Raw genomic sequence first — 15,116 nt, 5'->3', positions numbered from 1 at the left:
TAAGGGATTTCTCCCAAGAGGCTGAAGGCTGCCTTGCACACCTGCCTCTGGGCTGAAGGTACCACTTGGGAACCACCTCAACCACTGACTTTTCTGCCAGCTACCGTACTGCTGGCTTTGGCGTGTGTTATGCAAAGTTTCCCAGTTTTCCCATGGGATTAAGCTCCAGTTAATCCAAGCTGGGTCCCAGCTTCAGTGGTAGCTGACTCGAAGACAAATCCTTTATTGGCCCCTTTCTTCCAGGTTACACCTCCCCGCTCACTCCTGGCGTCCCATTCACCTCCCAAAGTAACCACTTGAACTCAGCTGTTGTCTCAGGGTCTGTGTCTGAGTTAGCCTGAACTGAGAAGTCAGTTCCTGGCTATCATAATTCAGGGATCTCTGTCTGTCACCTACTCTCATATGTAATGTGAAGAATGTCTTTACTGGAAATTCAGCACGTAGACTATAAAGAGGAAAGACGGGAAATAAAGGGGGAAAGGTTTCCCTCTCTTCCTCCCTGCCTGCTCCTTGCTTCCTCCCTGAAGTGTTTACTGAGCAAATTTAGGAAACACTGACTGAAATCCCTAAGGAGCCAGGTAGGTGATGTGCATGTGAGAAGAAGGTATCATATGATTGGGAGTGGTGTGGTTTGTGGCACATGGTACATTCCTGAAAATTCTCTTATCCTCTGTTTCCTCTTTCTTAAAAAACAATTTTTTAATCTATTTATGCATTTGGCTGCCCTATGCGACCCACAGGATCTCAGTTCCCCAACCAGGGATTGAAGCCACATCCACTGCAGACTCCCACCAAACCTCGGGGTAAGTCCCTCTTCTTGCTTTTCATCATTACGATATTGGTGAAACAAACCTGTCTGCAAGATGCTAAAATTCAAAGACGAGCATCAGAACTGCTTTAGTGGAACAGGTAATTGTCTGACACCTTTGTTTAGGTCCAAGTGAAAGTTGCTCAATCGTGTCCTACTCTTTGCAACCCCATGGACTATAGAGTCCATTAAATTCTCCAGGCCAGAATACTGGTGTGGGTAGCCGTTCCCTTCTCCAGGAGGTCTTCCCAACCCAGGGATCGGACCCAGGTCTCCTGCATTGCAGGCAGATTCTTTACCAGCTGAGCCACCAGGGAATTTGTTTAGGTAGAGATCACCTTTCAGAGGGTGCTTTCCTTTAGACTAGACCAGGCAGCTGAGTAAGCAGGAGAAAGGCTGTGCTCATGTGTAACACCCCATTGCTCACACAAGTCTGTAAACTTGTCCAAAAATATTTTTACCTTGAAACGAGGAAAGAGTCTTTCCCAAGGTTTGAGGGAGATTCAAATGAGAAGCTGTGTGTTTTTCACCACTCTCCACTTTGTAAAATATTTACATGCTGTTGTCTGACGGTATGTCATAACAATTTTTTTTCTCTAAGTTTCGGCATACTTGGCATGCTTTGCAGAAGGATCACACTTGAAAGAGCCTTTTTCATTGCAGCAGGGGACATCGCAGATGGAAGAGGGAGAACTCCCCTGCCCGGGGAAGTGATGGAGCCATTCAGAAGCTCCTGGAGAATGACAGGACCCGCCCCAGGAGGTCCTCCACTGAGCCCATCTGCATTGTAAATTCTGACTGAGGCCAAATGTCACCTCCTCCTTGACTCTCTTGGCCTCTGGGTGTCAAAAAAAATGCCTCTCTGTGAAAATCCGTGTCGATGGGGAGGGGCGTCTGTTCCCCTGGGTCCCTGCTGTCACCTGATCCTGGGCTTGATGGGCAGCCTTCTCTCTCCTTCACACCGTGAATAACTCAATAAGGAAGTAGCTGTCTATATGTCAGAAGTCTCATCCTGTAAACTCCTAAGGGTCTGGGCACTGAGATGGGGTAGCGGCATCACTTCCTACCCCACTACCCAATGCTATCAGTAACCCCCTCTGTATACTGCACTGTGCCATTCCAGTGTTAGGGAACTTCGTGGCGTCTCAGACCAGCCAAGAGAGGGGACAGGGCACCACATCAACCGGAGGGCAAGTCCACTCCTGGGGAGAGACTAAGATGACTTAGACAAAACGACCAAGTGCCCTGAGGAGCGGCTGCAGTGGGGTCAAGGGTGAGTAATCCAGTCCCTTTCAGGGACAGGTGGACACACCTAGCCTAAAGATCCAGTCCCCTGCCTTCTAGCCAAGGCCCAGGGATTAGAGCGGAGACATCTCTCCCCACGATCCCATCTGAATTCTCGGACCACAGAGTCCACAAGCCCAGGGAAACCTGCTGCTTTATGCCTTGGAGTTTGGGGGCAGTTGATTAAGGGTCCCTAATGACCCTGACACACACTGGTGGTTTGCAGGGCACCTCCCAGGGCCCAACACTTGCATGTCTATCTCACAGCTGATGGGGACCCCAGGAGAAATGCACCCTTGTCACTATATTACAGGCAGGCACACGGATACGCTGTGAGGTCAGGTCACTTCGGACAGACACTCAGACCCTGAGCAGCAGACCAGGGGCCTGAACCCAGGGAGACTCTGCCCCGGTACCTGGCTATGTTAGGTAGCAGTGGACTCTGCCCTGAGATCCCAGAGGCCACCTCCTTCCCCTCCCCAGGGGCTGCTGACCTGCTCAGTGACCCCAAGGCTCTGGCTGCCTCCCTTTGAGATGCTGCTTTGATCCCTTCTCCGTGGCTCTGTCCATTCCTGGGCTGATCCCCGGGACCGATGGCTGAGTCCAGCCAAGGGAGCAGCTGGATGCAGTTCCCCTGCTGTGCCCTGAAGTCCCCTGGTTTGCACAAAGATCCATCTCTCCTGGGGCTGCTTCCAGCTATGCCTGTACAGTGGGGGCGCTAGCCCAGCCCCTCTGCGACACCCTTGTTCCCCACTCCTCTTTGCAGGGGCCAGGGTAGCCTCGCCCTCTGAAGGGCCTCATTGCCCCCCTTTGGCTTTCACAGGCGACTCCTCCAATAAGTCTGCACCTTGAACCCCATTTTGGGGTCTGTTTCTCAAAGGACCTGAGCGACGGCACAAGGTGTCAGTTCCCAGCTCCACCCCCGCCCTGCCCCTTGTTCCACTCCATCATTACTTCCTCTCATTCCCCACCCCTACACACCTCATCCCACCCGGTCCCATTCTGCCCCATTCCCGTGAGGACACAGGAGTGACCTTACCTTGTTCACGCCATCCGCCATCGCTTGGAGCGTGAGCTCCCGGGGCCCATCCACCGTCTTCCCGTTGTCGGTGGGGCCCCAGCTGGCGCTGTAGATGTCAATCAGCTGAGGCATGTGGCTGATGGAGGAAGCCTCGATGATGTCCGTCATGAAGGGCTGGTCCAGCATCCGGATACCTGTGGACACACGGGGGCAGGGAAGCACTGTGGGCGGGTCCTGGGTTCACAGGAGACAAAGTGGGGAAGGGGGCTAGGTCCTGGATGTGGCTGGGGGGTCTGCCACAGGCTGTGCCCTGGAGGGGCGACCCTGAGTGCAGCCTCACACAGTGGGGTGATCGGGGGTCAGGAAGGTGCACAGAACCACCCACCCCATCTCCTTGCTCCTCACCCACCCCTTTTCTTATGTTCCTGTTGGGAGGCAATTTCATACCCTTGACAAAGGTTGCTAGAATTCCTAAAGGAGGCCAGTTTCTAAGTGGAAGCTTGCTCCAGGGACTGGGGGGCTGACGGAGGACACCTTTCAAAGGAGAAGTAGACCTACTGTGCATGACAGTATGGCGGGAGGCAATTGCTCTCAGATAGTTGAGGACAGATTCTAGAGGGCAGAGGGCAGAGATCAGGGGACAGGGGGCAGAAGAGGGTCAGGTCTAAGAGGAACTCTCAGTGGCATCATAACTGAGAAGGGGCTTTGGGGTGACAGAAATGTCCAAGAGGTAATTCTAAAGTATATTTGAAATGGGTGCAGAAGACACCCCTTTCCCCCCCGGGTCACCTTTGTAAAGTTTGTGCTACCCAGATGCCTGGAAGGAGTGACTTCCTGCTGGGAGCTTTTCTTTGATTGTGTGATTGTGTGTCTGTGTGTCCAGGGACTCTGGAGGAAGAGGTCCTCTGTTCTCAGGCCTGAGCATCTGGGGAACTGGGGTTCACAGCACCCTCCCTCCCTGGGACTGCTTAAAAAATACCTCTTGGGGGTTCACCGAGCAGCAGCCAGCGGAAAGGGGCTTTGTTCCTTCTCCGTTACTCTCAGAATATCGGCTGTTGGAAGCAGTGTTGTTCTCTGCTCCATACACTGTTTCTAGTCAAGGAGCCTAGAGTGTTGGTGAGTGTTGGTCAGTCTTCTCACTGGAATTTGGAGTGAAGGCCTGAGCTGTACACAGGCGGAGCCTGGCTTCCCACAATTCTTATTTGTCCCCAGCGGTCCGAGGACTTTATTACACAAGGGCCAGCCTGAAACGTGGTGTGTGCACCAACTTAAAGAAGGAAGAGTCATGTGTGTTGGCTACCTGTGTACATGACACCACTTCCTAAAATCGACAGACAGTTCCTGAGAACTAACTGCTGAGAGCTGAACAAAGTTAGAGGCCCGCCTTGATTTTCCTTTCTAGTTGCAGGGAACAGCGCTCCCTATCTTAAAGCCAATTACAGGGTCATCTGGAAAGTATTTCCTAAACACTGTGCCTGGGCCACCGTTTAGTTGATTTTCCCCCAAACAGAGATAACAGGTCCAGACTTTTCCATCCTCTACGCATAAATCAGGTCACCATTTTTGCCAGCGTTAACTAATTATTAGTTAACATTCTTTCTCCTGGAAAAAAATCTCCTACAGAATAAGCATAGTCTTTGGTTTGAACTTTCCAGAAGCTAAGTTTTACGGTTCATTTCACTAGGGATAGAAAATCCAAAATTCCACATTTTGCTCTTGGTCCAGCTATATTCTGCCCATTAAGAAAAAAAAAAAAAAAACACCTATTTAACAAAGGTGGCCAACAGTTTACGGAATCAACTGAATCCACAGCTTCTTCTCCTAAGTCATATCCACTTTGTGGAGGGGGAGACTTTGCAGGGAGACGGGATTCACTGCCAGGAGAAGGCTCAGATGGTCTTGAAGTCATCCAGTGCCCAGATGACCAGCCCTGAGCAGCCTGCCTCCACAGGAAGAGAGCAGAAGTTCAACTCCGGCCAAAGTGGGCCTGGACTGTCCCCCCTGAATCTTGTCACCAGCTGGTGCCCTTTGCCCTCTCTCTGCAGCTCCTGTGTTTGCCTCTTTCCCCCTTCATCCCACCCTGGCTGCCTTTGTGCCACCCAGAATGCCAGCCTGTTGTGTGTTCATCTTCTGACTGCTTGGCATCTAGGCGGGGATGGCCACAGGCTGGGAGCCAAGTTCTCATTTGTATTCAGGGGACAGGGCCTGGGCATTTTTAAAATCTCATTAAGCCTGGGAGGAATGAGGTATGCATGAATTGAATGAGATACAGATTAATGTTTGCAGGCAACAGCAGCATTAGGGGCCAAGACCAAGGCTCAGGGTGACCCAAGGGTTTGTAGGGAGGGACTCTGTCCAATGCTCTAGGAGCTACCGAGTCCCGGCAGGGGGAAGGGAGAGAAACAGGGAAGCCCAGGGAGCCAGGACTCAGCATCCTAGCATCTGCAAAATGCTCTGCTGGCTGATGCGACGTGATGGCAAGACGACAGGCACGTCAGCATTTCTGTCCCCACCATCATGACTCGTGGTGGCTTGGCGGTTCCCTCCTCCCTTTCAGAGTCTGAGCCTCTTGCCTGCTGCACTGCTCGATCGCAGTCCTGGGCTCTAGGGCCTCCACAGCCCAAGGATTTGTGCTAAATCCTCTGCCTCTCCTCTTGTTATGAAAGGTGAGCTTGTACGGAGACCACAGCAGGTGCCTAAGCCTACCTGCTCTGCCTTCAGAGGAAGGCAGGTAAGGCCAATGCCACCTGGCCTGGCCCCCTCCCGGGGCTGCTCTGAGGGGCTCCGCAGAAGTGATGCTACAGGACCCACCCTTGAGTCATCCCCCTGGCATCATGATCTGATATTATTGTGTCTCTTTGCTCCCGGTCTGGGTCTGCCCCTTAGACTCAAAGCTGTGTGAAGGCAGGCATCTTGTCTGCTGGCTCATGGCTGCATCCTCCCACCCTCAGCAGGACTGGCATCTGGTAGACCCCCTGCTCATGACTGCTGAGTCCTGGAAGGGACTGGAGGCATGAGACAGTATCTCCCAAAAGGCTTGATGCAGCTTGAGCATGTTTAATACTCCTAGAAGTAAATATCTGACAAACTTGCAAGAAATATCAGTTGAAGAGTTCATTATATTTCACGTCCATTCATTGGACTTTGTGAAATCGTATAAGACTTTTTCAATTTTGATTATTTTGTCTCGATCCCTTTGACTAAAGATGCCGAACGTTGGTTTAAATGCTAAAACTAAGGAAAGAAATAGGCTGTCTTCTTAAAGAGTTATTTTGATAAGTGTGTTAGTCGCTCAGTCGTGTCCGACTCTTTGGGACCCCATGAACTTGGGGTTCTGGTGGAAGCCCCACCAGGCTTCTCTGTTCATGGGATTCTCCAAGCAAGAATACTGGAGTGGGTTGCCACTGCTTTCTCCAGGGGATCTTCCCGACCCAGTTATTGAACCCGGGTCTCTGGCATTGCAGGCAAATTCTTTACTGTCTGAGACAGCCATGTTTAAAATTTAAAAAAATGGAAATTAACTTTTCTCTTCAAAATTTATAAAGTAAATAAGTGGATAAGGAAATGTAAATAATTAAACTTAAAAAAATTGAAGTTGGACAGCATCACTGACTCGACGGATGTGAGTTTGAGCAAGCTCTGGGAGTTGGTGATGGACAGGGAGGCCTGGCACGCTGCACTCCATGGGGTTGCAAAGAGTCAGACATGACTGAGTGACTGAACTGAATTGAAGGTTTTGAGACAGTGCTAAGACTTTGGGGCATCTCAAATGTACAGGTCTGCATGTTACAGAGAATGTATAGGAGTTGGACTGATTGGAATTTTCCTGCCTTCCTGCCAAGTGTTACCTAGAAGAGGTGGAAACAACGGTGCTCATGGAATAGGCAACAAAAATCAAAGAGACAGCTCATCTTCAGGAAGACATTTCTAAGAGTCACACGCGCAAAGGCAGAACAGACTTCCTTGTGAGGGAGTGACTTCCCCATCACTGAGGGCAGGCAAGCTGTTGCTGCATGTTAATTCAGGGGCCCAGGCTGCTCTGGGTGCTACATTGTCCTACAGTTTACTAGCTGTGTGGCCCCGTGTTCAATAGGGATAATAATAGATAGTAAACATGTTCGTGTTCTACCAGGTGGTGCTACTGGTGAAGAACCCGTCTACCAATGCAGGAGACCTAAGCAATGCAGGTTTGATCCCTGGGGTGGGAAGATCCCCTGCAGGATGGGGTAGCAATCCATCCCAGTATTCTTGCCTGGAGAATCTCATGGACAGAGGAGCCTGGCAGAGGAGTCCATGGGGTGGCGAAGAGTCATGCGAAGAGTCAGACATGACACAGTCATGCAAAGTCAGACATGACGGAAGCGACTTAGCAGGAACACATATATAAAATACGCAACAATGTGCGATAAAGTTGCAAAGAGAGTAAAGTGAGTAAAGGGTTTTGCATCCTGCCTGACTTGTTGAAAGAGTCAAAATGCTATTATTAGTGTTGTTATCATTATGTAAATGCCAGTGGGTCTTCAGGATAAGGCAATTTAGAGCCCCTACAAGGAAATGACAGTCTACCTCAATATTCTTGCCTGGAGAATCCCATGGACTGGGTAGCCTGGCAGGCTACAGTTCATGGGGTTGCAAGAGTCAGATAGGACTCTATAGTCCATGGAGTCGCAAGAATCAGACGTGACTTAGCGACTACGAGAGAGAGAGGGAGAGAGAGAGAGAGAGAGAGTAGAGAGCAAGCGCCAGAGCCCCTACAGTCCAAAGGGCCGCAAAGAGTTGGACACGATTGAAGCAACTTCGCACACACAGAGTTCCTTCAGGACGTTGCCCCGCTAACTCAACACCTTGAGACTTGTGGTGATCTTGGTTGGCCACCAGGTGGCGCCCCAGACACCAGCTCAGAAAGCTCCTGAAAAGATTGTCTAGAGGGTATAGCTCGCTTAGAATGAAAACCAGCCAACTTTTGGAATTGATAGCTCATTTAGAATGAAAACCAGCCAGCTTTCGGAATTGATTCCTTATTTAGAATGAAAACCAGCCAACTTTTGGAACTGATAGCCAGGATGAGCAAAATGTGTCCCCAAGTCTGAAAGGTAGAGTTCTGCTTCTGCTGTGATCCCTGAGTACCTCTCCAGGGGTTCGTCAGCAAGTGTTCCTTCTGCTCCTCCAGAGGAGTCCAGAGGCCCCTGGGATGTCTAGATGCACACAGGATGGGACTAGACCTGCCTGGCTCTGAGCACTTAGGACCCATAGGAATGGATACAAAGGAGCCGAGCTGGGTTAAGGGAGTGGAAAAAGGCGGCTCCTTTGCTCAGGGTCTCTGTATGGCTGCAATGCCTCCCACTGGCTCTGAGCCTAGTTTCTGGATTTTCAGAGCATTGTTGTGAGACCTGTGAGCTGTCGGGGTTCACAGACACCAGTCAGGTTCTGTCTTTGAGGTGCCAGGCTGCATTCGCTTGCCTTGGGGATCGGAGGTCAGTCAGAGGCTGGCACACCCCACCTGGCCCTGCTGGCCCCGTCTAGGGTGAGTGGAGGGGGGGGTCTTTGCCTGGGCGTGTCCTCTGCCTTGGGGATGGAGCTCAGTCCATGTGAGCTGCAGGCTGGAGAGGCCAGGGGTTCATGGCTGAGGACCCCTACCTCTCCACTGAAGACAGATGGGAGTTGATGTAAACTCCCAGCCTCCTCCCCTCGGGGAGGGCAATGCTGAGGGGGTGTCCCCACAGTCCCCTGAAGCCCCAGCTCACCTACACACCTTCTGTTGGTCCGTCTTCCCACTATCTTCCTTTCTCTTTCCCTCACTGGCTTCCCAGAATTGCCTCCTAAATAAATTCCTTGCACCCAGATCCTTACCTCAGGTTTGCTTTTAAGGAATTCAAACATAAAGAGCCAGAGAATTAGGTACTTTGGGGCTTCCCTGGTGGTTCAGATGGTGAAAGAATCTGCCTGCACTGGAGGAGACCTGGGTTCAATCCCTGGGTCAGGAAGATCCCCTGGGGAAGGGAATGGCTACCCACTCCAGTATTCTTGCCTGGAGAATCCCATGGACAGAGGAGACGGGTGGACTACAACCCAGTAGGGTTGCAAAGAGTTGAACACAGCTGATTGACTAACACTCAAATGCTTTCAGAGCACAAATTACGAGAGAAAAAGAAGCCAATGGAGAAACAGACCCCAGTGGATCCCCGAATGCCGTGAACTAATCGCAACTCTTCATTTTTGCAGTAAGTAGTTTTAAGAATCCCTTGTTTAAAAACCCAGTTACTGTGGGCATGAAGAAAATTTAAAAACTCTTTGGAAAACCTCACTGTGAGTGAGGAATCCAGGTTTGAAATTTTCCATTGCTTCCACCCTGTCTTGTGAATAGGAAACCGCTGCTCCCCCCTTTCAGATAGCAGCCGACCTGTGAGCCTGGCTTATCAAATATTAATTGGGTGCTATATTTTCCCCTGAGCTCATAGCAGCCTCTGACGTTTTGCTGCCAGCTTTTTGGAGGCTCACCAAACACAGATCGCTGAAACCCGAGGGGCAAAGCCTCCCCAGTTACATTTCAGAACGCTCCAGATGCATTCTTCTGTGAAATTCAGCACCCACCTCAGGCAGAGCTTAGCAGACAGTGCTGAAGGAGGTTAATGATGGATTTGTATAGGTTTCTCTTGCTTTATTTAGGTCCCTGGAAATGCAAGTGTCAGCACAAAGTATGTTTATGGCTCCAGTAAATCACCAGGAAAAAACACACACACACACACACACACACACATAGAGATGGTTGTAAAAAAAAGAAAAACAAGGTTGGGTGACTCAGCCTGAATAAATTAAGAATCAAATTTGATGCAAAACTTGGAATGAATGAGGAGCCACTTCCTTCTCTAGCATCTTATCCCCTCATTCGTCTTCTCTCTCCCTTTCATTTTTGGCAGGGGGAAGGTGTTGCTTTCTAAGTTTCTAGTGAACTGCCACCCTCGGTTTCTAAAGACCCCATAAAGGGGAATTTGCTAAACATCTTTCCTGTAGAACTTAATAAAAAGATTCTTCTAGGTAGAGTATTTTCCCTTAAAAATGAGATGCTTGGTACAAACAAAACAAGCCACCAAGAGCATTTTGAAGAGTTTGGAGTATGTTTGCAATAATTTGTGCATTCCTCCTCATTTTCTACCATCTTTATCTGAGTTCTATTTACATCTTATGGATATGTGGACAAAACTATACTTTGAAAATATATGGAGCCCTCTTCCACTGTGGGTGGGAATGCAAATTTGTGCAGTCACTATGGAAACCAACTAAAACTCAAACAACTAAAACTAGAGTTGCCATATGATTGAGCAATCCCACTCCTGGGCATACACCCAGACAAAACTGTAACCTGAAAAGATGCAGGTGCCCCAGTGTTCATAGAAGCATTATTCACAATAGCCAAGACATGGAAACAAACCTAAACGTCCACTGAAAGTTGAATGGATAAAGAGATGTGGTGTATATATATGTATACACACACATACACATAGACGGGACTACTACTCAGCTATAAAAAAGAATGAAATCGTGCCTTCTGCAGCAACATGGTGGACCTAGAGGTTATCACGCTAAGTGAAACAAGTCAGAAAGAGAAAGGTAAGCGTAACATGGGATCACTTATATGTGAACTCGAAAATACCATAGAAATTAACTTATTTATGAAATAGACACAGGTTCGCAGACGTAGAGAACAGACTTGTGGTTACTAAGGGGGAGGGTATTGGGAAGGGGAAGGACTGGGAGTTTGGGATTAGCAGATGAAACTATTATATATACAATGGATGAACAACAAGGTCCTGCTGTATAGCACAGGGAACTATATTCAGTGTCTTGTAATAAACCATAATGGAAAAGAATATAAAAAAGAATATATGTATGTGTGTATATATGTATATGGGCTTCCCTGGTAGCTCAGCTGGTAAAGACCCCACCTGCAATGCAGGAGACCCTGGTTGGATTCCTGGGTCGGGAAGATCCCCTGGAGAATGGATAGTCTACCCACTTCAGTATCCTTGCCTGGAAAATCCCCGTGGACAGAGGAGCCTGGTGGGCTACAGTCCATGGGGTCACAAAGAGTTGGACACGACTGAGCAACTAAGCACTTATGCATGCGTGTGTGGGCATGCGTGCACACACACACACACACATATGTGTAACCAAACCACTTTGCTACACATCAGAAACGAACACAACATTGTAAATCAACTACACTTTGATAGAATTTTTTTAAACGATATTGAGGATACTGATACACAAAGAGTACAGACAGGACAATTCCATTCACATAAAGTTCAAAAACTGGGAATAACCCGTGTTTGCTGTTAGAAGCCAGAGTCATGACTGTTCCTGTGCGTATGGGCAGCAACTGAGGGGTACACAAGGAAGGCTTTGGGGTGCTGATAATGTTTTGATTCTTGATGGTTAAGTGTGTATGGTTGGCTTGTGAAACTTCATTGACCTGTGGGCTCATGATCTGTGCACTTTAAAATTTTTAAAGTTTACTGATATTACCATACAGGTTAAATTAAAATATATTTTTTTTCCACCCTTGCTAAATTGTACCAACCCTGCTCTCTTGCCCCACTGGGAGTTTTTGCTGGGCCCTGGCCAGACAGAGACTGGGTGTGACGCCTCCTGGGGATGTCTGGCAGGGACGGGCCAGCCTACCTGCGACCTTGGAGCCGTAGGCCACGCCGACCCCGCAGATGTTATTGTTGGCAGCCGCAGAGACCTCCCCGGCACATCTCGTCCCGTGGCTGCGGAGAGAAGTGAAGATGGGTCAGACAGAGGGTCAGACAACTTGGAGAAGGTTTCTTAAATTGTCAGTTGAAGCAGTTTGATGCTTTTGAGTGGTTCTGTTAGCCTGGAGCCAGTCCAGGCCACTGCATCTTCCGTCTGAGTCTCTCCTCTCACCCCTTCCACCTCCCAGCCTGTGAAGAGTCTCCTCGGAACATTTCAACCTTGAAAGGTGATCTCTACTTTAAAATCTAAAGTGTCTTCCTGCAGAAGGCAGTCATAGGCTTTCTGCGAAGAGGGAACATGAGATTCACAGGTTGGTGCTGGTCTAAATAGCTGACTTTGTGTTTTTTTTCTGTTTTTTTGAACAGCTAGAATTGTGGGCTAGTGTTTATTTTCAAGGCTGGTTCTGGCCACCAGGCAGTGAATGCTGCCTATCAGCTGTGGGACAAAGATTATTTACCTTTGTTGGATTCTAGCCTCCTTTAAAGCTTCCTTGGTGGTTCAGACAGTAAAGAATCTGCCTGCAATGCGGGAGACCTGAGTTCAATCCCTGGGTCTGGAAGATTCCCTGGAGAAGGGAACTGCTACCCACTCCAGTATTCTTGGGCTTCCCTGGTGACTCAGACAGTAAAGAATCTGTTTTCAATGCAGGAGACTGGGGTTCGATCCCTGAGTTGGGAAGAACCTGTGGAGGAGGGCATGGCAACCCACCCCAGTATCCTTGCCTGGAGAATCTCTCTGGACAGAGGAGCCTGGTGGGCTACAGTCCATAGGGTCGCAAAAATTCAGACAACACTGAGCGACTAAGCACAGCACAGCTCCTTTAAGATATGTGCTACAGACCCCCCACCTTCCTCTGGGAACCAAAAAAGCACACACTGGCAACATTTCACATTCAATTTTAAGGGCTCCACAGAAACTTTGAGGCTGACCAGATTAAGAACCCTGGACAGTCATTCGATCCATCTTTCTGAAGTTTGCTGGCCTGAAGCTTACAATTCTGAGCAAGGCCTTCTTAGGGCTCATGTTCTAGATACTGTCATACGTCCAAAGGCAGAACAGACTTCGTTGTGAGGGAGTGAGTTCCCCATCACTGAAGGCATGCAAGTTGTTTGCTCATGTTAGTGCAGGGGCCCAGGGGGCACTGGGAGCTACATAGTTCTGCAGTAGGCACCGTAATTTCATTAAGCTTCTCCCTTCTGCTCCCTTTTCCATTAGACCGACGGGATCCAAACAGTTCTCCCTTCTGTGAGCACTTCCCCTCCACTGAGCAAGGCCGCCTGCTGGCTGGCTTGGGCCCACGGGATGCAGTGGAGTGCGCAGAGGAGCTTGGGCACGGACAAGGCCCCGAGGGGAGCATGACCGGACAGCACCTGAGGGGAGGCCCCTGGAGGTCTTCTTCCTCCAGACCCAGCCAATCGCCCCATCAGCAGCACATGGAGAGAGACAGGTGCCCCACCTACGTTAACAGCATGATGAGCAAGCAAGCAAGCGTTTGTTCTCTTTTAAGCCACTAGGTTTGAGGGCCTTTTGTTAAATGGCAACAGAACCAAGCGTAAGCTTGAAGTCAGTCAGAATGTGTGTTTGGACTCCAAACAGCATCCCAGCTGTGGAGGAGCCTAGTGTTCATGTCCTTGCAAGCCACCAGCCCCACCCTGCAAGGCCCTCCTAGCGCTCCAAGAAGCAGCCAGATTTGAAGTCAGCTGGAACAGCATCTTCTTGGCCCGTGGAGGTGATGGCAGTGAGGGCTGCCTGCTTGCTATTTACACGGCGGGTGCAGGAGGGCACGTGGGGAAGGGGCTTATTGGCTGCATAGCCCAGAAAGTCCTGCTTCTGCAGTGTAGACTGGTTGCTACATTCTCCTGGGACATGCAAACCTACCACATCAGTCCATTAAAAGAAATCACATCTGAGGATTGAAATATACATATTTTCTTTCTCTACATGAACAAAAGCAAATTCTGCCTCCATGAAGGTTACACACCACAGGGACTCCGAATTCCCTCGGGAACAAGAATGACTATGGTGGAGGAGACCTCAGCATTGCCGTGGAGGGAGCCCAGCTCTGAGGGGTGAGAGGACGACCAGCCCCCTGCCGTGGACTGAGCGTGATGTGCTCACTGCCTCTGTGGCCTCACCGCCGGTACTCCTTGCGGGGGCAGGCACTGTTCTATTTTGCAAATGTCCAAGTTGAGTCTCAGCGGACCTGGGCCAGGTCTGAGACCGAGGCTCCCTGATGCAGTGAGACTGAGACTGGACCCCCCACCACCCTCCCACCCAGGAACAAACCTTCTTGCCCTAAAACTGCTCATGGAAACCTGGAGGACGAAATCGTGCAAACTTCCTTGAGCAGACTAGAGACACTGAAGGCTTCTGTGTCTTTAATTTTGGCTTTTAAATGGGGAGATGCTTGTCATGGTTCCTCCACAGGAACATTTGGGAAGAAACAGGTTTTCCTGTTTGCGACCCCATGGACTCCAGCCCGCCAGGCTCTTCTGTCCTTGGGATTCTCCAGGCAAGACTACTGGAGTGGGTAGCCATTTCATCCTCCAGGGGATCTTCTCAATTCAGGCATCAAATCTGCATCTCCTGCATTACTGGTGGATTCTTTACCTGCTGAGCCACCGGGGAAGCCCCCTGGATACACAGTCCATGGAATTCTCCAGGCCAGAATACTGGAGTGGGTAGCCTTTCCCTTCTCCAAGGGATCTTCCCAGCCCAGGGATTGAACCCAGGTCTCTCGCATTGCAGGTGGATCCTTTACCAACTGAGCTATCAGGGAGAGCATTGCTAAATTAGGTGATGACAATTAATTATAAGTGGCTGTGGCTCCCTGTTGGTGATACCAGGCCTCTTCACCAGGCCCGGGGCCTCTGTGGACTTCATTCCCGCAGCCTCAGATGTCTTCCCCTCAGTACTGTTTTCCTGATCATCTCAGGCAAACATCCTCACTCCCCTGAATGTTGGGAAAATCATTTTCCAATTCCATATTCACCTGGCCCCTCGGCTTTCAAGAACATTCAGTAGCTCCATTTTGCCTCTAGAATAAAACATGATCTGTCAAAAGTGGGAATAGCTGTTGGTGGGGGTGGGGGACACCTATGGTGGCTTGTTTGGCCTCCTCTGACAAAGGTCATCGGGGGCAAGTGGCAGGAGTCCGGGTATGTCATGTTGCCAGAGTGGCCTGTTCTTCCGCTCCCCCATGGCCAGGCCCCTGGCAGTGTGGTCCTCTTGCTCCTCCATGAAGAGATG

General features: G+C 49.8%; 1 protein-coding gene across 1 annotated transcript in view; it reads right to left on the bottom strand.

Annotated features, from left to right (window-relative positions):
• Nucleotides 1-15,116, bottom strand: part of LOC443027 (neuroendocrine convertase 2) — a 240,527-nt gene that overhangs the window by 28,198 nt on the left and 197,213 nt on the right. The window contains exons 7-8 of the mRNA XM_042230652.1: nucleotides 11,793-11,881; nucleotides 3,132-3,307 (exon numbers count right to left, since the gene is read on the bottom strand). Of these exons, the coding sequence (XP_042086586.1) occupies nucleotides 3,132-3,307; nucleotides 11,793-11,881 (265 nt within the window). The remainder of the gene's footprint in view (nucleotides 1-3,131; nucleotides 3,308-11,792; nucleotides 11,882-15,116) is intronic.

The sequence above is a fragment of the Ovis aries genome, chromosome 13 (assembly GCF_016772045.2).
Source record: "Ovis aries strain OAR_USU_Benz2616 breed Rambouillet chromosome 13, ARS-UI_Ramb_v3.0, whole genome shotgun sequence".
Taxonomy (NCBI): domain Eukaryota; kingdom Metazoa; phylum Chordata; class Mammalia; order Artiodactyla; family Bovidae; genus Ovis; species Ovis aries.
The sequence above is the reverse complement of the archived record's forward strand: the minus strand, read 5'-3'. Positions and strand labels throughout refer to the sequence as shown.